This window comes from Peromyscus californicus, unplaced genomic scaffold, assembly GCF_007827085.1.
Source record: "Peromyscus californicus insignis strain IS unplaced genomic scaffold, ASM782708v3 Scaffold_7__1_contigs__length_154581171, whole genome shotgun sequence".
NCBI classification, from domain to species: Eukaryota; Metazoa; Chordata; class Mammalia; order Rodentia; family Cricetidae; genus Peromyscus; species Peromyscus californicus.
This window is the reverse complement of record NW_026294595.1, coordinates 9272759-9293767: the sequence shown is the minus strand read 5'-3', so window position 1 is coordinate 9293767 and position 21009 is coordinate 9272759. Positions and strand designations below refer to the sequence as shown.

The 21009-nt window shown below is 51.1% G+C and overlaps 1 protein-coding gene across 1 annotated transcript; it reads left to right on the top strand.

The window, feature by feature from the left end:
• Positions 1–31: 31 nt before the first annotated feature.
• On the top strand, positions 32–19932 carry Tbc1d13 (TBC1 domain family member 13). Its single transcript, XM_052725957.1, has 12 exons — positions 32–178; positions 1047–1120; positions 2847–2887; positions 3428–3489; positions 3585–3684; positions 5911–5993; positions 7758–7917; positions 12549–12759; positions 13255–13418; positions 16147–16307; positions 16458–16515; positions 17290–19932. Exons 1-12 carry the CDS (start codon positions 156–158, stop codon positions 17353–17355), a joined length of 1203 nt encoding a protein of 400 aa, XP_052581917.1. The 5' UTR covers positions 32–155; the 3' UTR covers positions 17356–19932.
• The last annotated feature ends 1077 nt before the right edge of the window (positions 19933–21009 follow it).

Sequence of the window (21009 nt, the reverse complement as noted above, 5' to 3'; positions counted from 1 at the left end):
AACCAGCGCGGCCGGGCTCCTCCGGAACGTGCACGCTCTCGGTTGTGCTTCCCGCCGGAGGCTTTTGCGGAGCTCCCCGGGTCCCCGGACGGGGAGGGGGGGCAGTGGCGGCAGCTGGGGCTGCAGATCAGCCCGGGGGTCCGGAAGTCAACACCATGTCGAGTCTGCACAAGAGCCGGTAAGGAGGAGACCGGAGGGCAGGACTGAGCCTAGACCGCTCCGGCCGGGCCGCGCCTTCTCCCCGACCGAGCTGCTCAGCGCATGTGCGGCCAAGAGCAGCCCCCACCCCCGGCGGAGGGTCCCCAGCGCCCACTTTACAACATCATTGCCTGTGTGGCGGGGGGTGGGGGGAAGCAGAGATGATTCTCTACATTGCTGTCACCTTTCTCTCTCTCACTCTGGACCCCTTACCCTGGTGTCTCCCTCTTTCAGACCTATTACCCTCCCCACTTCCTGGCTCCAGGCTACACCCCCACCCCCCGAAATACTCCTGTCACTGTGCTCCTTGCTTATGAGAAACACGAGAGAGAACCCGAGGTCTCCAGTCTGGCCTCTTAATTCCCCCTCCCCGCCAAGGCTACATCTTGCCGCGTCGGCTAAATTTTGCTCACTCCAGGACTAATTTTTAGCCTTTTGTCCTTGCCTGAGGGCAGGCCCAAGAAGTCTGTGCCCCCTCCCCCTTCCCCAGCCAAGTGGTGGGGAGACTGTTCAGGTCCGTTGTCTGTAGATCAAATTACTCCTGGTTGCGAAGCTTGGTTGTGTGAATTCAGGCAGTGGTGTGCTGTGGGCTGGGCTTGCCCACAGCAAGTGCCCAGGAAATGCCAGCTCACTAACAGTGACTTGGTGTTAAGGTCTCATTTCAAACCGTTTGACTAGAACACCCCCCCCACCCCTGCTCTTCATTGGCATTTCGGACTTTAGAGGAAGAAACTTGTATTGCCCACTTCCCTAAGCTAGGAGTTGGAGACTGTTGGGTAAGGGATCTGTGGGCTGCAAGATTGGTCATTAAGCCTGTTACCTTGGGGTTTCCTCTTCTGCCCTTGAAGAATTGCAGATTTCCAGGATGTCCTGAAGGAGCCCTCCATTGTGCTGGAAAAGCTTCGAGAGCTGAGCTTTAGTGGTAAGGCACAATTTTCCTTCCAGGTTCCCTGGAATAGCAGGGCTGAGAGGGAGGAGAAGCACCTAGACCATACCCAAGGAGGCCAGGCTGACTTCACAGAGCTGCTTGGAGGTTGTAGGAGTGGTAACCACCCTTCGGCCTTAGATAGGAGGCACAAGGTTCCCCAGATTGCCTGAAGTAGCCTGAAGATTGAAATGGGGTTGACCTTTTGAGCCTAGGAGAGGCATTTGTCATTTCTCAGCTAGTTTCCTGAGTTTCAGAAGTCGCAGGGTGGTTCCCGGTTCCTCTGCCTGGCTTTGGATCAGAGCTGAGAGTGACCTTTGGTTAATGCTAAAACTCAAGCCCCAGAACAGCAGCTTTAAGGAGTTGAACATCAGCCATGTTTGACTTTGCCCTTCTCACATGGTTAATGTTCCAGCACAGATAGCTGGCTCTTTATCCTGTCTGTAAAAACACCCCAAGGTGTTTGAATAGCTCCTTGTGGCACTGCTCTGCCCAGTAACTCGGCCAGGAAGGAGTTCATATTGCCTGGGTCATGCAGATTCTGAGGTAGGGGCATTGGCTCAGGGACACCGTCGTCAGAGCTGTTCTTGGGAGGTTGGTTCCTGGCGGCACTGCAGAAGTTGACCTTCCCATTCTGGAGTGCTGTGGAGGCCCCAGAGGGGAGGCCGTCTGTGGTGATCGCACAGAGCTTGGGCTGCTCATTACGCCTGTGTCCTAATCCTTGGTTCTGTCTACAGATAAGTTCCTTTATCTGTAAGTGAGGATGAGGGAGCTAATCTTCCATTCTTACTGGAACTAAAATGGGAATTAAGTGAAATCGTGGCTGTCTGGCACAGAGCTCTTAACCTGACAGTCTGATTTGAGTTTCACAAATGTGGAATGGCATTTGTGTTCTGTGTCCTGTGCTAGGCAAGGAGCATCCACAAACATGCTTCTTGTCTGTCTGAGGCCTCTCCATCTGTGGGAGTTACACACATTAAGTTCATGCTCAAGTTTTTAGATAATTCTGTTTGTGATGGGTGTTATAGACAGCCACAGAGCCATTGTGTATGAGCAGAGATACTGATGCCCAGCGTAGTGGTTCAAACTTTTAATCCCAGAACAGGAGGCAGAGGCAGGTGGATCTATGTGAGTTCAAGGCCAGACTGGTCTACGTAGTGAGTTCCGTCACAGCCAGAGTTACATCGTGAGACCCTGTCTCAAAAAGTAAAATGAAAATTAGAGAGCCTGAGGCTGGGCATATCATTCGGTTCATGGAGTGTTTGCCTAGCATGAACAGAGCCCCATCTGTAAACTAGACATGGTGGCTGAATACACCTATAAATTCTGCCACTCAGGAGGAGGAGGCAGGAGGAGCAGCAGTTCCTCCTTGGCTCCATAGTAAATTTGAGGCCAACCTGGGCTACATGAGCCTCTGCTTCCTCCCCGAAAAGAAGAGCCTAACTTTGAGTAGAGTTGGTAGTTGATAATGACCTTTTTGAAGAAGAAAGTATCAAAGATGAGAAGGTTCAAAGAACATTCCAGACAGATGAGGTTCTGGGCTGGGGGACAGGGCTGTAGACAGAAATTAGAGTTAGCATCCAGTTTAGACATTTCTTTGGTTGAGAATGGTTCCCCAAGTGCTTCCTGCCTACTCCACTCCCTGCCAACTGGCTCCAAGGTGTAGGGCTGGGGGGGTTCTGGAACTCTGGCTTTGGGTGACCTTTGCCTGCTGTGTCCACAGGCATCCCCTGTGAGGGCGGACTTCGGTGCCTCTGCTGGAAGGTGGGTGTGCCTGGGGTGGGGCTTCTTGGTTTTGGGGTCCCCTGGGTCTTGCATGGACCTCCTCCCGGCCCCTCCTCTCTGTTTCTTTCCTTGCTTGTCTGAGGAAGTCTTTCTGGAAGTTGTGGGGTTTTGTGTTCTCTTGGTATCCTCTCCAGGATTCCTTTGGGGATGGAACACTTCATAATGCCAGCAAAGATGTCCACTTCCCGGTGCCAGTGCGCATTGGAAGTGACGCTGGTTGGGACAAAACCGAGGCTGGCTCCCCCTGAAGCCACTAGCTGAGGTGGCGAGCAGCATCTGTTCCTGGTTACCAGCCCTTCAATGCCATGTTCTCTTCTCATTAGAAGAGTCTGTGAGGAAAGCAGAGGGGATGGAGCTGGGGCTAGGAGGAGGGGGCCGCTCTTCAGGCCGGAGCTCCTGGTCGCAGCCATCTTGCCTGTTCCTGGCTTCATGAAGCCTTTCTTTGGAGGCCTGTGTGCCTCCACTGCTGTCTAGGACAGGGGCAGGGATGTTGCAAGAGCTGTACTGTTCTCTGTGCAGATCCTCCTGAACTACCTCCCTTTGGAGAGAGCCTCGTGGACTTCCGTCCTGGCCAAGCAGAGGTGAGACCTGTGAGGGGGGGCTTTCGCCTCACACAGAGCCTGTCCTGCTTCCTGTGGGTGCTTCTCTGGACTCATCCTTCTCTTCACTCCTGCAGGGGCCTCTATTCTCAGTTCCTGAGAGAAATGATTATCCAGCCTGGCATTGCCAAGGCCAACCTGGGTGTATCCAGGGAGGATGTGACCTTTGAGGACCATGTAAGTAAGATTGGCGTCAGGGGATGAGTATGGATATGGGGAGGGGAGAGGCTTGGACCAGGCAAGGGCCCCTTGCTGGAGGACGGGTGGGGCCTAGCCTGCATTCCCGTCAGTTCCTCCCTCTTCATCAGGTTTCCAGCCCTTGGAAACAGTGGTGTCTCCCTGCTTATTCTAGGCTCAAGTTAACCACAGGAGCCCTAGGCCCAGTTAGTAACATAAGTGAGAACCATTGTCCCGAGGGTGCTGTGGGAGTCGTCCTGTACCAGGAGCTCTTTGGGCATGGTCTCTGGAACCCACACCCCAGTACTTTTGTTTTGATTTTAGTAAAAAGTTAATTAAGCTGGGTGGTGGTGGCACACGCCTTTAATCCCAGCTCTTGGAGGCAGTGAACTCTGTGAGTTCCAGGACAGCCAGAGCTGTTACGCAGAGAAACAACTCAAAAAACCAAACCCAAACAAACCAAACAAAAATACAATAAAAGCATTTTTTTAGCTTCATTTGTTTTATGTGTATGAACAGTTTGCTTATCTGTATGTGTGTGCACTACTGCATGCACTCTTGCTCGGAAGAGGGTGCCATCCCATGGAATGGAGTTTGGATGGTTGTGAGCCACCATGTGGTGCTGGGAACTGAGGTCCTTTGTTACGAGTAGTACATGCTCCACGCTGGGAGGATGCACGATTTTATTTTTAGCACTCAGGAAGCAGAGGCAGGTGGATCTCTGAGTTCCAGGCCAGCCTGGTCTACATAGTGAGTTCCAGGACAGCCAGGCCTATATTAAGAGATCTTGTCTCCAAAAATCTAAATAAATAAATAAAAGAGTATTACATGCTTTTAACCACTGGTCTCTCTCCAGTCCCCCATTGTTTGCTTTTTCAGATAGAGTCCTGGGGCTAGTGGTTAAGAGCACTGACTGCTCCTCCACAGGACCTGGGTTCAATTCCCAGCACCCACATGGCAGCTTACAACTGTCTGTAACTCCAGCTCCAGGGTATCCAACACCCTCACACAGACATACATGCAGGCAAAACACCAATGTACATGAAATAAATGTAAATAAGTAAAAAAAAAAGACAGTCTTGCTGGGTGGTGGTGGTGGTGCACATTCCTTTAATCCCAGCACTTGGGAGGCAGAGGCAGGTGGATCTCTGGGGCTTGTGGCCAGTCTGGTCTACATAGTTGAGTTCCAGGACAGCCAGGGCTACACAGAGAAACCCTGTCTCGAAAAAGAGATAGAGTCTTGTATATTTCATGCTGGCCTGGACTCAGCTTATAGCCAAGAGTGACCCTGAACCTAAAAACATTTTAAAAATTGATTATTAGTATGTCTGTGGGTGTCAGTGAGGGTTTATGTCATGGCGGACGAGAGGTGAAAGGATCATTTGTGTCGGTTCCTGCCCCACCCCCACCTGTGTTGGGGACTGAACTTAGTTCTACACTCGTGCAGCAAACACCTTTGCCCACTAAGCCATTTTGCAGGCTCAGAACGGATTTGTTTGTTTGTTTTTTTGAGGCAGGATCTTGCTATATAGCCTAGGCTTGTCTCAAACTTGGAATCTTCCTGCTTCAGCCCTCCCAAGATCTGGGATTTATCCCTGGCTAAATGTTCATTTATTTGCCTTTTTATGGGCTTGGAGGTTGAGCAGAGGATCTAAACGTGGTAGGCAATCACTCTGCCACTGCACTGTACGTCTCCCCTCACCCTGGGTTCTTGAGGAAGGTACTGGGATTGTATAGTTGAAGAAAGAACTGGGCAGAGGTAAGGATGAAATAAGTGCCAGTCCGAGGCCTGGAGAAAGTCCTGTTTTCCTCTTCCTATGCTGAACTCCTTCATGTATACTTGACAGGGCGGGAAGTGTAGCTGGGCTGGCCCCAGACCCATCCTCCCAGACAGGAGTTGACTACCTAAAGCCCTGGTAGATAATGAAATGACATTCATTCGTTCACCCTTTGCACAGCGCTCAGTGACTGATTGCTACATGCACACTTCTGGCTGGGGCGCTGCCTAGAACACTGTCTGCCATACAGAGCAGGCTGCAAGGCTCTCTGCCGGCTGTGTAGTGTGGAAGTGCCTCTAGAGAACCTGGGAGGCTTTGGGAAGCCTGTGCCTGCTGGGTGGACTGAGCCTGTCTCAACCAGAGCTGGGTCTGTAGGCCTTTGATATGAGACTGCCGAGCTGCAGCCCTGCCTGGTCCTTGCACACAGCATCTGCTTCTCTCTTCACAGCCCCTCAACCCAAACCCTGATAGCAGGTGGAACACGTATTTTAAGGACAACGAGGTGCTACTGCAGATTGACAAAGATGTCCGGTAAGAGGCTCCCATGGGCTTTCTGCTGCAGGGTGGCCTTGAGAGGGTTTGTACCTGCAGTGGAGTACCAGAGGGCACTAGAGCCTGTATGTCTGGTTTCAGTGACAGCTTCACGAATTGACCTTGGGCAGGCGACTCGGGCTCTCTGAACTTATCTGGAAGCAGAAGTGAGGTGGCTCAGGTTAAGGGCATGTGCAGTATGGGTCTTCACATATAATTTGAATTGTTGGGCTGGCTTTAGCATGCTACAGAGGCCTTTGAAATGCTCAGTTGCCTTTAGAGAAGGGTCCTGGGAGCTGATCCCCCTTCACTTGGAGCCGCCTGACTGAGAGTCCTCTCTAGCACCCACTCCTTGTTTAGACAGGAGAGTCATGCACAGAGACTCAGTGGCATTCCCAAGGAATCCTGGGGCCAATTCTGCCTGCAACAGCACAGGCCAGCTGCACCCATGTGAGGAGGGCTGGAGGTTTACCTGAGGAGACAGACACTCAGCCTGTCAACACGTAGGCAATTCAAAGGTTGCACTGCTGTGAGGGAGGAGAAGCTGGTGTTCTGAGGGAATAGGGGCCCTTTTAGAGGTGACTCAGCATGAGATGCCAGACGAGAAGAGGATGGGAGGCATGGGGCTGTGTGGAAGAGCTTCCTAGCCTGAGGAACTGATGTAGGAGTGCCCCGAGGCTTGGGATAAAGTCTACAGGAAGATCCTTACCCCCTGAGTGCTGCATCTCTGCCCAGATCCCTTGCTAGGTGCCCTCTGGATGCCCGAATCGGGTGGTACAGCAGGCGCTTGGTGCCTTTCTTCTCAGACTAGCATTGGAGCAGCCCTACCCATGAGATGCTGTACTGGTCAGGTTTAGGTGATGAGTCTCATCCTGCAGTAGTTTGGGGGAGGGATTAGGGGCTCAGGCTCTCTCTCCCATTGGTGACTGCAGTAGCTTGTCAGTGTTTCCAGAGGGCCAGCGTGCAGTGTGCTGCGCCTAGGAGGTCTGAGGAGTGTACATGAGTGCAGTGCCCTGTCATACTCCGGATGCCCCCTGCTTGCTGTTCCTTGAGCATCTCTTCATGTCAGCAGAAGGTGTTCTGTTGTACTTAACCAAACCTTTCCTGTGGAAGATGGCCATGTTTAATCCTTGTGCATATCCATGCATCTACAGACGGATGCATGTAAATGTATGTGTGTGTATAAAATGTTTTTGCTGGGGATTGAACTCAGGACTTGACTCCTTATAAATATCAGACATACTTATATACATGTATATATAGTGCGTATTAGGCAAGTGTTCTACCACCAAGCTGTAGCCTTAGCTTCTACACAAGTGCTTTTGACGTGGAGAGGTGTTTGTGGTTTACGATAATTAGGCTTTATGACCATAAAGACCCTTAAAAAATGTACACATGTGTGTACCTCTTCACAAACACATATGTATATGTAATTTCTACTGTGTTTTTAAAAACAGTGTTTTGGGGCTTAAAATACTATTACTTTAGTTTTTGAAACAAAGTTTTACACTAGTCAAGGCTGCTCAGGAGCTCACTCTGTAGCTGAAGCTGGCCTTGAACTCAGGGCAATCCTCCTGCCTCAGGCCTTCCAAGTACTTGATGACAGGTGTGAGTCGTCATACCCAGCTGAACTGTTACAAACAAGCAGACAGTTGGAGAGTAGCATGGTAGAGCACTTGTCTAGCATGGACCTAGGTTAGTCCCAGCACTGTCATTGTTATCAATCAATCACTGTCAATGATAACCTTCCTTCCATTCCAATAGGAGGCTGTGCCCAGATATATCCTTCTTCCAAAGAGCCACTGAGTACCCCTGCCTCCTCATCCTGGACCCACAGAATGAGTTCGAGACCCTTCGTAAGCGGGTGGAGCAGACAACATTGAAATCTCAGACGGTGGCCCGGAACCGGAGCGGGGTCACAAATGTAAGAACCAGCTGGGGACCTGGGGTCTTTTTCTTTTTAAGATTTATTTATTTTGTTCAAGTGTTTGCCTGCATGTGCATATGTGCTCCATGTACATGTTCGGTGCCTATGGAGGTCAAAAAAAGGCATTGGATCCCCTGGAACTGGAGTCAGAAGTAATTGTGAGTGCTAGGAATCGAACTCTGGTCCTCTGCAAGAGCAAGTGCTCTTAACTGCTGAGCCTTCACTCCAGCCTCCTGGGGTCCTTTCTTTTTTAAAGATTTATTTATTTATCTATTTATTTATTTTATGTATATGAGTGCTCTATTTGCATGTATGCCTGCACACCAGAAGAGGGCATCAGATCCCATTATAGATGGTTGTGAGCCACCAGGTGGTTACTGGGAATTGAACTCAGGTCCTTTGGAAGAGCAGCCAGTGTTCTTAACATCTGAGTCATCTCTCAAGCCCCTGGGGTCTTTTCTTTCTTTTCTTTTCTTTTTTTTTTTTGGTTTTTTGAGACAGGGTTTCTCTGTGTAGCTTTGTGCCTTTCCTGGAACTCACTGTGTAGACCAGGCTGGCCTCGAACTCACAGAGATCTACCTTTCTCTGCCTCTCAAGTGCTGGGATTAAAGGCGTGCGCCACCACCACCCGGCTCCTGGAGTCTTTTCTTAACAGACTGTCCCCTGCATGTGTCCTTTGGTCCACTGGCCCCAGCGCACTGGGTGCTTGCTGAAGGTTGGTGTCAGGGCCTTTCTGTGGTTCCAGCAGGTTATACTAGCTGCAGGGTGAGGACGGCACTCTCCCCGTGTTCAGGCTCTGCCTCAGGTGAAGTGGAGATGGTTCTGAGAGAGAAGGCCTGGGTGTGAAGAGAGCAGTACTGGGGTGGTTAGCAGCCCATCCAGGTCTGGATATCAGCTTCAGCTGACCTGTTTGGCAGTCAGGGAAGGATGGAGAAGAAACAGCATTCCAAGTGTTGTGGGGAGCATGTGCCAAAGTCTTCATATGTGAGTGAATGCCAGTGCTCAGGAAATAGGGGTCAGGCTAGTGACTCTGCTGCAGAAGACAAAAGCCCACCTCAGGAGCCACTGTGTCCCCCCTCCCACAGGCCATCTAGCAATGTCCCTGTGACCCACTGCAGACAGGGATCATGAAGCCACTGGTCACTGCCATGTGTGCTACATACGTGCCACCATGTCTTCCTGAACACCCTGGAGGAAATCACCCAGCTGTTTCTCAGTCCCAGGGCTGATGGTCAGTTTTGGATTTGTGTTGACTGTTGATACTTATTTACCATATAAATGTAATTTATCTTTTTTTTTTTTTTTTAAACTTTGTTATTGTACAAGGTTCAAAATGGATAGGACAGTATGGATGTAGCAGGCAGACACTGCCCTGATGAACATCATGTGCCAGTTCTGATGGCCATGAATGTACCAAAGGTGCCGCTACTCTGCATCATGGTTTTCCCAATGCTGCCCATCATTTCCCGACCCACATTCCAATCCCAAGATAGGAGAAGGTGCCAAACAGCGCCCAGCCACCATGCCCATGGCACAACAAAGCCCATCTTTACCTGGTGAAAGCAGCTGGGCTGGGACTGCCTGTAGGGACCCACGACCACTGGCATCCCATTCGCCGCTTCATGGTCTCACTCCGAAAGTCTAATTTATCATTTGTATTGTGGAAAAATAAATGAAGGCCCCATGGCTAGAAGCCGTGAGACAGCAGAGGGGAATGCTGGAGGTGCTGGAATAGCTGGTGGTGGGAGGTCAGACGGGGCCTCTGTTCCGAGGTCTGGGGGGCTCTTGGAGTATTCTGAGCAGGCAGCAACTTTTGGTTCAGGTGGCCTTGGGCATGGAAGGGATATCAAAAGAGATAGCTGCATTTATCTAGGGCAGAATTTGCTGTCTGGTTAGAGCAGGGACAGATCTGGGACACACAGAAAGGGTAAACTCTGAGTGTTGTTGAGCTCCAGGATCTAGCAGACCCCACCATTATGGCAGCTGCTATGTCCAAAAAAGATGTATGACCTTATTTCTCCATTTAGACCCACTGCTTTGGGACCTGTAGTGAGTAGTGACTTGTTCCCACATGTCACTGGCTTTCATATCGGCAGGAAAGCTCTCCTGTGCAGCCTCCCCAGCAGGGAATGGAGGGTTGTACAAATTTCTTTTCCCAGAGTTGCTAACTAGTCAAGATGCTGATGGGGCAGTGAGGACAGATGCTGTCACTCCTGGTCCCATGTACCTGCCTGGGGTTAGTGTCAGCATTTAGGCATCTGTACTGGCCTGCCCTTAGGGTCCTGACAGGATATATCCTCAGCTGTAGCCACTAAGAGCACCCACTGTGTGCATTTCCTGTTTCCTTATAAAAGGAAGGCTTTACCTATCCTCCCCCCCATCGATCTCTTCACCTTCTCTGCCCCCTCCTCTGCCCTTTCTCTCTCCTCCCCTCTATAAACCTCCCATGTGGGTCCTGTTGTGACTCCTTCGAGCCAGTTTTAAAATACAACAGTTAGGGTCCACCAGAGTTCTTGGGCATAGCCCAGGCTTGGTGAAGGAACTGTGGCTCCGTTTTGTGCATCCCTCTTGGCGTGGACGCTGATTGCCTGGATGAAGGCCCAACCTTGTTAATCCTTTCATAGTATTGTCTGTGCGGGTCATGCTGTACCCATTTTACCTTTGGATCTGGTCCTGAAGCTCCATCCCTAGAATTCTGGACCTGTAGTGGGGTCAGTTAAGTCAATCTGTGTGACTCTGGGCATGATCGCTCCTGGCCTGCCTGGCTGAGGAACAGTTAGAGGAAATGATGTCATGGAAAGCAGGTTCTTGGAAAGCTGGAAGCACTTCTTGGGAGAAAGCCTGCTCCCGCAGCTTGGCACACAGGCTCTGGGCTAGCCAGTCCAGGTTCAAGTCTGTGTGGGCCTGTTTCCTCGTCTTGAACTCTTCAGAGGTGGTGCTGTGGCTCAAAGCCTGGAGTCTGAGGCAGGAGGATCAGCTCCAGGCCATCCTCAGCTAGATGATGAGTTGGAAGTCCAGTCTGAACCATGTTAAGTTCTGTTGAAAAAAGAAAGTGGCCTTGAGAGAAGATGGAGGAGTATGGTCTGCTCCTGGGCTGCGTGTGTTTCTGGCATATACATGTATGACGGGTATGTAGAAATAGCCTGGGCTCCCTGGACTCCTAAGACAGCCTTATAAAGCTCTGTACCCACTTGCTGGAGCAGGCTGATCCCCTAAATTTCCTGGGGTTCGGCAGAGCCGCTGATGTTGTGGACCCTTTTTCTTGTTGTGAACTTGTTGGTTTTATGCAGTCCAGGTTGGCCTAGAACTCTATGTAGCTGAGGCTGGCATTGAACCCCTCATCCTCTCAATTCTACCTGCAAGTGCTGGGATTTACAGGCCTGCACCACCACATGCAGCCAAGACTTTATTTTCAGTTGAAGTATACATACTTAAAAATGCACACATGGGCTGGAGAGATGGCTTAGAGGTTAAAGAGCATTAACTGTTCTTCTGGAGGTCCTGAGTTCAATTCCCAGCACCCACATGGTGGCTCACAACCGTCTATAATGAGATCTGATGCCCTCTTCTGGCATGCAGGCATACATGCAGGCAGAACACTGTATACATAATAAATGAATACATCTTTTTTTTAAAAAATACACACATTTTATGTATATAGCTAGATTTGTTTTTCTTTTTTTTCCTTTTTTTTAAACAATTTTTTTTTTAAGATTTATTTATTTATGGCCGGGTTGTGGTGGTGCACGCTTTTAATTCCAGCACTTGGGAGGCAGAGCCAGGCAGATCTCTGTGAGATTGAGGCCAGCCTGGTCTCCAGAGCGAGATCTAGGACAGGCACCAAAACTACACAGAGAAACACTGTCTTGAAAAAATTAAAAAAAAAAAATGTATTTATTTATTTATTTATTTAGTATGTATACAGTGTTGTGCCTGCAGGCCAGAATAGGGCACCAGATCTCATTACAGATGGTTGTGAGCCACCATGTGGGTGCTGGGAATTGAACCCAGGTCCTCTGGAAGAACAGCCAGTGCTTTTAACTTCTGAGCCATCTCTCCAGCCCCAGATTTGTTTTTCTAATGGATGCACCTGTGTAACCACCAGTCAAGATGAAGATTTCTCACTGTGCAGGAGGCCCATTCCCTCTCCCTGTCAGTTCCTTTACCACAGAATTTACCTTTGTTTTGTTGTTGTGTTTGGTTGGTTTTGCTTTGTTTCCTTTGTTTTTTTGTTTTTTTTTTTTTTTGGTTTTTCGAGACAGGGTTTCTCTGTGTAGCTTTGCGCCTTTCCTGGAACTCGCTTTGGGGACCAGGCTGGCCTCGAACTCACTTGTTTTTGTTTTTAAAGACAGGGTCTCACTCTGTAGACTAGGCTGGCCTCGAACTCACAGAGATCTGCTTGTGTCTGCCTCTTAGCGCTGGAATTAAAGACATGTGCCACCGCCGCCCTGCTGTGACCTGTCTTTAACCTAGTTGTCACTTCAGTGTCTTCCTGCAGCCTCGACCTGCCTCTTCTTGTGGCTGACAGGTTCCTCCAGGCCCTGTCTTGCCCAGAAGCTAGGATGTTAAGTCAAGTTGGCCTTCATGGGGACATTTGACCTGCTAACAGGCTCTTCTCTTCTCCCTAGATGAGCTCCCCACACAAGAGCAGCACACCGCCGGCCCTGAACGAGTATGAGGTTCTGCCCAATGGCTGTGAAGCCCACTGGGAGGTGGTAGAGCGGATCCTGTTCATCTATGCCAAGCTCAACCCTGGCATCGCTTATGTGCAGGGCATGAATGAGATCGTGGGCCCCCTGTACTATACTTTTGCCACTGACCCCAACAGCGAGTGGAAAGGTAGACAGGCTCTTAGCCTCCTGAATTTCCCACTGCTGCCCCCTAGAGAAAGAGAATGGGACTAGCCAGGCTGATGGGCCGTCTGGGGCTCCAGAGCCTCATCTACTTTCAGATACCTATGCTCATGTCAGAGCAGGTGCTGGTCTGGATTGTATCTAAGACCCTTCGCAGCTCTGCCTTCTAGAATACTGCTGTTCACTGATCTGTTGGTATTTGTAACTTTCTGTAGAATAGACGGTCACAAGCAGCTGAAAGATGTGACCCATTGGCATAGTGTATGATAAACTGCTGAGTGGACTGTGGGCCTAGAAGGTGAGGCAGAAGTGGTGGTACCCTTAGAGGTGGACAGGGGCCAAGGTGAGGGACCCATTCCAGCCTCCACAGGTGCAGCTGGGTGACACATAGAAGTGGGGTGTATGTCCGGGTTGAGAGGTGAGGAGGGACTGAAGAACACCTCATTCCCTGTGTCCACCCACACCTCACTGTCTGTCTCAGAGCATGCTGAAGCCGACACCTTTTTCTGCTTCACCAACCTCATGGCTGAGATCCGGGACAACTTCATCAAGAGCCTGGATGACTCCCAGTGCGGCATCACCTACAAGATGGAAAAGGTGTACTCCACCTTGAAGGACAAGGATGTCGAACTCTACCTGAAACTGGTGAGGGCCAGGCCACAGGCGGGACACACTGACAGAGCGCACGGGTAGGGCACAGGCCAGGCACACAGCTGCCTGAGTCTGGGGGCTGGAAGAGGCTGCAGTTGAGAACACTGGGCATTTACTCCAGATATGGGCCCGGCGCCAGGGGATGCTGACCCATGTGCTGAGGCAGGCCTGGGAGCCTGGCAGCTGAGCATAGAAGCCCAGTAGGCTGGAGGGGAGTGGAAAGTTAGGAGTGGTGCTTGTAGGCTTGAATGTGGTGGCGTAAGCCTTTAGTCCCAGCATTTGGGAAGCAAAGGCAGACGGATCTCTGAGTTCGAGGCCAGCCTGGTGTATAGAGTGAGTTCCAGGACACTTTGTCTCAAAAAAAAAAAAAAACAAAAAAAAAATGTTGGGTGATGGTGGTATTGGTGCACACCTTTAATCCCAGCACTCAGGAGGCAGAGGCAGGCGGATATGTAAGTTTGAGGACAGCCTGGTCTACACAGAGAAACCCTGCCTCAAAAAAAGCAAAAAACAAGGAAGAAGATACAGGTGTTTAGCACCAAGCCCAGCCACCTTAGTTCAGTCCCTGGGACCCACATGGCAGAAGGAGAACCGACTCCTGAAGGTTGTCCTTTATTCTACATACCTCCTCCAACAAATACATTCAAACTGTAATACGCTTGTGTATTTCATAAAATAGTTGAGTTTAAGCTAGACAGGGAGACACATCCTAGGATAAGGTTCAAGCCAGCCTGGCCTACATAGTGAGTTTAAGACCAGTTTATATGGAAACCTACCTTAAGAATAGATTAAGGAGCCAGATGGTGGTGGTGCATGCCTTTAATCCCAGTACTTGGGAGGCAGAGGCAGGCAGATCTCTGTGAGTTTGAGGCCAGCCTGGTCTACAGAGTGAGTTCCAGGACAGCCAGAGCTGTTACACAGAGAAACCCTGTCTCGAAAACAAGAAAAACAAAACAAAACAAAACAAAAAACTAAAAAAAAAAAAAAAGACACATTTTTGCATATAAATGTTGCAAGTGTTATGGGATAGGCATGTGGCTCCGTTGATGGAATGCTTGCCTAGCATGCTGAAGCCCTGGGCTCATCTGGGTTCCATTCTCATTGGTATATTAACCAGCCACAGTGGTACATGCCTGTAATCTCAACTCTCAGAGGTGGAAGCCAGGGATATCAGGAGTTTAAGGTCATATTTGGCTTCATGGTGACTTTGATCCCAACCTGGGCTGTACATAAAAAAACATTTAGCCGGGCGGTGGTGGCACACGCCTTTAATCCCAGCACTCGGGAGGCAGAGCCAGGAGGATCTCTGTGAGTTCGAGGCCAGCCTGGTCTACCAAGTGAGTTCCAGGAAAGGCGCAAAGCTGCACAGAGAAACCCTGTCTCGAAAAAACCAAAAAAAAAAAAAAAAAAAAAAAAAAATTAAAAAAAAAAAATTGAAAAAAAAAAAAATGAAGCCAGGTTTGGTGACACACGCCTTTAATCCCAGCACTCAGGAGACAGAGGCAGACAGATCTTTTTGAGTTCAAGACCACCTTGGTCTCAAGTTCCGGGACAGCAGGGCTGTTACACAGAGAAACCCTGTCTCAAAAAACAAAACAAAACAAAAACATAAACAATGAATAGGAACAACAACAACAACAAAAAGCCAATACTCAGGAAGCAGAGGCAGGCAGATTTCTGTGAGTTTGAAGTTAGCCTGATCTACACAATGGGTTCAAGACCAGCCAAGGCTATATGATGAGACCCTGTCTAAAACACAAGTTGATAAAATGTTTTGTGAAAAAAAAATATGGACGCATATATTTTTTTAAAATTTTTTTTTAAAGATTTATTTATTATGTATACAACGTTCTGCCTCCGTGTATGTCTGCAGGCCAGAAGAGGGCACCAGATCTCATTACAGGTGGTTGTGAGCCACCATGTGGTTGCTGGGAATTGAACTCAGGACCTCTGGAAGAGCAGCCAGTGCTCTTAACCTCTGAGCCTTCAGCCCTTTTAATATTCTTATTTTATTTTATTTTGATTTTTTGAGGCAGGGTTTGTCTGTTTAGTCCTGGCTATCCTGGAACTCACTTTGTAGACCAGGCTGGCCTCAAACTCAAGAGATCTGCCTGCCTCTGCCTCCCCAGCATGGGGATTAAAGGCGCCTACCACCATGCCTGTCTTGAAGCATTCATTTTTTTTTTTTTTTTGGTTTTTCGAGACAGGGTTTCTCTGTGTAGCTTTGCACCTTTCCTGGATCTCGCGCTGTAGCCCAGGCTGGCCTCGAACTCACAGAGATCCGCCTGGCTCTGCCTCCCGAGTGCTGGGATTAAAGGCGTGCGCCACCACCGCCCGGCCAACATTTTTAAATGAATACGGAATGCTGTTTTTGCTGTGTGGTGCATGCTCTTTCTGTTAATACCCTCTGTGGCTCACCAAAGTGCTCCCCTCTTGGGGATTTCTGTTCTGTGAGGTGGTTTCATGGGTTATGGAAGCTGAGCACAGGTACTGTGCCTGGTGCTGGTCCTTGTGCATGTGGTAAGCCATCATTTCCAAATCCAAAGGGCTTCTAGTGTGTCTTGAAGAAATCAAAAGATATGGCAATGTTGGGTGGACTAGCAGCAGCTGCCCCCTTCGTGGACGGAGACTCTGTGCGGCCCCTCCCAGGGCCCTAGCAGGGCTTGCTCCTAGGCTCTGTTTTCTTTATGCAGCTGACCCCCGATCCCTGCTGTCTCCCCAGCAAGAGCAGAATATCAAACCCCAGTTCTTCGCCTTCCGCTGGCTGACACTGTTGCTGTCGCAGGAGTTCTTGCTGCCCGACGTCATCCGCATCTGGGACTCCCTCTTCGCCGATGACAACCGCTTTGACTTCCTCCTCCTGGTCTGCTGTGCCATGCTCATGTGAGTGGGGCCATGATTTGCCCTGTCTGTAAGGAAAGTGGACCGGGTATCGGGCCAGCAGGACCTGCTGAGGGTGAAGGAGTAAGTGGAGGGCTGCCGGCCTGCTCCTGGGACATCCAGCCCCAGCCATGGCTGCTTGTTTCCTTGCAGACTGATCCGGGAGCAGTTGCTGGAGGGGGATTTCACCGTCAACATGCGGCTTCTGCAGGTAATGGGCACTGGAGGGGAAGCCAGTCTCAGCCACAGGGCAGACACTTTCCACCCCCCACCCTGCAGCTGCCACTGTGGCAGGCTGGCACAGAAACGGGAGCCTGTGTTGTGGGTTCAGGGTCCAGACTCCTGACCACATCTGGTTTGGATCTGAGTTGAATCCTGGTCTTCACAGACCTCGAGTAGTGCACGTCCTTGGCCCTCCAGGACTCTGGACGACAAGGTGAAGGTAGTGGATGTTGCTGAGTATGCTCAGGCAGGGAGGTGTGTGTCAGGAGGGTCTGACAGCCAACCTGAGGTTCACGTGTGTTCTGCTCTGCTTGTCATGTGACTTGAGCCAAGTGACATTTTCTAGGCCTCAGTGTCTTTACCAACTCCTGGCTTAGGGTTGGTTTTCAAACACCTCACTAGCTAGGTCTGTAAGATGGATGTAATCACAGCACCCCTTCTTGAGGCTCCTCAGGGGCTACACTGCCCGAAGTAGCTCCAGCCTCTGCATGGGTGTGGCTCCAGGTTCTATGTCAGGAGATGGGAGGACTGAGGCCTTGGGCACCCCGGTTCTAAGACAGACTGTGAGACCCTTTGGACCTCGGGAGTTGTGACCTCAGTGACACGCTGTGTTTGGGGCGGGATACTCGGGGTGTCTGGTATACCATGGTCCCTGCCCCGGTGCCATACCATGGTGCCATACCATGTGCCATCTGTGTGGGTGTGGTGAGTGGAACACAGTGGGGCTGCTCCAAGAGCACATTGTGATCTTCTTGGTGTCCAGGATTACCCCATCACAGACGTCTGCCAGATCCTACAGAAAGCCAAGGAACTCCAAGACTCGAAGTAACCTGGTAGCAAGAGGCCTGGGTTTGGAAGAGCAGCCACCTGCGCTCCACACCCTGGTTTGTGGGACCCAGAGCAGCCAGTGGGAAAGGCAGCCTGAGGGCAAGCTGCAGGCTTGGCCAGCTCCAGGTCTTCCCACCCTGGTTCCCATGGTCCAGGCTCCTCTTCCTGGAGCACACTGTTGTGCTCCTCCCCAGTGCTCGGCCCTGCCGCTCTCCCTGCACTTCAGCCCTGCGCCCCTCCACCCAGGCTGCCGAGCAGGGCTGGAGCCCTGAGACCCTCTGCCCAGGCTGCCGAGCAGGGCTGGAGCCCTGAGACCCTCCGCCCAGGCTGCCGAGCAGGGCTGGAGCCCTGAGACCCTCCACCCAGGCTGCCGAGCAGGGCTGGAGCCCTGAGACCCTCCGCCCAGGCTGCCGAGCAGAGCTGGAGCCCTGAGACCCTCTGCCCAGGCTGCCGAGCAGGACTGGAGCCCTGAGACCCTCCGCCCAGGCTGCCGAGCAGGGCTGGAGCCCTGAGACCCTCCGCCCAGGCTGCCGAGCAGGGCTGGAGCTCCTGAACTGGTTTCCTGGGGCTGGGGCCATTTGGGGCACAGGAGGCTGGCAAGGGTCCTGCCATACCTCTGCCAGTAGCTCCATGTCCTTTGTGCTTTCACCCTCCCCTGGGACTTGGTCAGGGGAGGTCACTGGCGATGGCCAGAAACCGTTTCTGAGTGTTGGTGCTCAAGCTGCTTGGGGAAGTGAGCCCGGAAGAGCTGCGTGACTGCCAGTTCTCGGTCCACCTTTTGTCTCTCCTGGCTGGTGTGTTTTTGCTCATGGCCCCCAGGTGTCTCTGCTTGTGTGTGTGTCCATGTGTGTTCACACATGCCCTGGACGTGGAGTGAGGGTATGTTGGAGTCCCTCTAAGGCCCTGCTTCCTCTTTTCTGTGTCTCTACCTCTCCCTCCTTCCTTTGCCAGAGATGTGTTTGACCCCTGCTGTCCTTCCTCTCCATTTCTCGTTACCCTTCTCTTGGGGTGCCTTACCCCAAACCTCTTCCTCTCTCCTCTCCTCTGCTTCCTGAAGCCAGCAGTCAGAATGAGGAGTGTGTCTTAGTGGGACCCCTGAAGGCCAGCCTTGGCTTGGGCATTCTGTTCCCATCCCCAGCCCAAGGTTTCAAGGTCCCCTAGTCAGGGGGACTCCACAGTGGCTCGTGAGAGAGCCCTGGCCTGTCTGCTCGTGGAAACCCCGTGCTGCTGACGGTGGTGGACTGTGAGACTTTAAGCCTCTTGCCTATCTTCTGCCTAAGTGTGGAGAAAGGAGGGAGGAGGAGAGTCATTTCAGGGGCTTCCTGAAGACTCATCACCTCAGAGATCAAGGATGTCCCAGCTGTGCTGTGCCTGGGGGTCGGAGCCTAAGCATTTCAGTAGAGCTATCATCCCCGGGGCTTCCATGTTCCTACCAAGGGTGTGCCAGCCTCATCAAGGGCAAGGGGACCAAAGATGCCTCTGTGTGTCCAGGAGAGCTGCATCTGTTCTCTCCTCCTACGGGGCTGTGGAGGTGCTTGGCTGTCTCCCGGCTCTGGGGCCAGTGTGCCCGTAGCCGCTCCTGTTCAGCAGGCAGACGTTTTCTGACCTTGCGCCTTCCCTCCTTTTGTGTGGCGGCCAGGTTGTTTGGGTCCTGAAGGTAGGTTGACCGAAAGAGTCCTCACTGACTGATTAGCCCCAGGAACTGCAGCAGCCACCTGAAGCCTTCCTGAGCCCGGTGGGCAGGGCTTCCTGCCTCCCCAGGCCACTGCGGAGTGAACGTTCTCGGGTGCTGCTGGGACTCCGCGCTTGCCTTTTTCCCGTTTTGCTACCTTCTCCCCCAACACACAATATTTGGGTGTTTTTTTTTTTTTAACTATTTATTTAGACACAGGCTATTTATTGCAGATTGGCAAGTGACTCGGGGCTGTGGGTGGCTGGTAGTTGCTGGGATGGTAGAGTTGGAGGCATGGATTGTCTTAACAGAGATGTTAACTCTGACATCCTCTCTCATCCCTGACTGGAGGGCTGCCAGCTCTACACTAAAACTGAGTATAAGGAGGCCAGAGCTGGTACATTTGCTGTACTCAAAGATACAGGACACATACACTCCTAGCATCCTGGCCGTCCCCTCATCTAGGACCTGTCACTGGTAGTTCAGCCCCAGCATTGACCTCTTCATTGTCTGGAAGCCAGCGGACACTGCCTGGGACACCCAGTGTATTCCCTCTTGCCTGTCTCTCTCTCCCTCTCTCCTTGCCCCTCTTCCTTCCTGGGACCATGCTGCTGGAATCACTGCATCCGATTGGTTTCTGTGGGAGACCTGCATCCTGTGCCCACTGCTTGGTCCTTGGGATGAAGGCCAAGGACACACAGACTCTTCTTGAGTAGGGTGGCTCCCCAGTTGGGTGCTGCCCGAGGAAAGAACTTGTCCTCAGAGGACCTGCAGCTTCCCCCGGGAGTGGCCCCCAGGAGCTCCGCAGGTCCGCCTGAGAGTCAGGACAGCAATGGCTTTTGTGTTGGCATCCATTCCGAGTCAGTGCTGTTAATGAGTTGTCTTTAATAAACCGTGTGCTCTCTACCATGTGGATTGGTCCTTCGATGGCCCGACGTGACACTTTGGAGCAAGGACAAAGTCAGAGTCCCTTCTACTGGTCTAAGAAAGACCAGGAAGTGCTTTCCAGGAGAGCCTGCCTCTTCCAGTTCAGCTGCCAGTCAGCAGGAGATGGGTGGGCTTAGGAAGGAGGGCTCTGCCAGTACACACTTTATTATTCATTTTTAAGTTGTAGTTGTGCATATGCTAACTGTAAACTCTGAAAATAATAAGATGCTACTTGCAATACCTAAGAGAAATTAAAGTTCTTATGAATTTTGTGCTGCTCATAGAGCCCAGGCCCTCACACATATCAAGCAAGCACTGGACCACTGAGCCAGAACCACAGCCCCATGAATACTGTGCATTGTAAATCCTTGGAAGAAGTTGACGGAGGTGCAGAGAAACAAGAGGGTACTTACTTACTCTGCATTTCCAGGTTGGAAGAACTTCTCTCCATTCCCAGTATCTAGAACTGTGAAAGGTGAACGGGTGGGTTCTAAGTGTATATAGTTGAATGAATGAATCTTTTCCAGCTGGTGAGAAAATGAAAATTCCTTCTCCATCTTAAGCAACTCCCGGCTAAATAAGCCCAAGACTGGGAGTGTGGTAAGAAGGTGGTGATTATGGGATGGTGGGAGGAAGGGTTCCAGCTCACCGAAATTTAATAGTAAATGAGCTGGGGATCCAGGAGTCTGGTGCACTAACTCAAGCCCAGCTCTGGGTAAATGTGGTCCCCATCAAAATTCCAGTGTGGCCAAGTGTGGTGGCACAGACCTGTGATCTCAGCACTCCACAAAGAGGATCCTGGCAAATCTGAGACCGGCGTGTGTAGTTCCAGTCTTCCTGGGACTACATAGCGAGGTCCTGCCTGAAACAACATTACTGTGACATGGAAGTGTAGCTCAGTGGCAGAGCATCTGCTTTGCTTGCCTGAGCCTATGAGTCCTAACACACACATACACACACATACACACACACACACACACACACACACACACACACACACACAAAGTCATTTTTCACAGGAAAAGGAAAGAATCTGAAAATGTGTTAGGGAACCAT

Excerpts from the sequence above, each read along its gene's own strand:
- Tbc1d13 (XM_052725957.1), top strand. The coding sequence starts at position 156 with ATGTCGAGTCTGCACAAGAGCCG. Across the intron at positions 3,490-3,584 it reads TCCGTCCTGGCCAAGCAGAG|GGGCCTCTATTCTCAGTTCC; the intron begins GTGAGACCTGTG and ends TCACTCCTGCAG. Across the intron at positions 16,516-17,289 it reads TCAACATGCGGCTTCTGCAG|GATTACCCCATCACAGACGT; the intron begins GTAATGGGCACT and ends CTTGGTGTCCAG.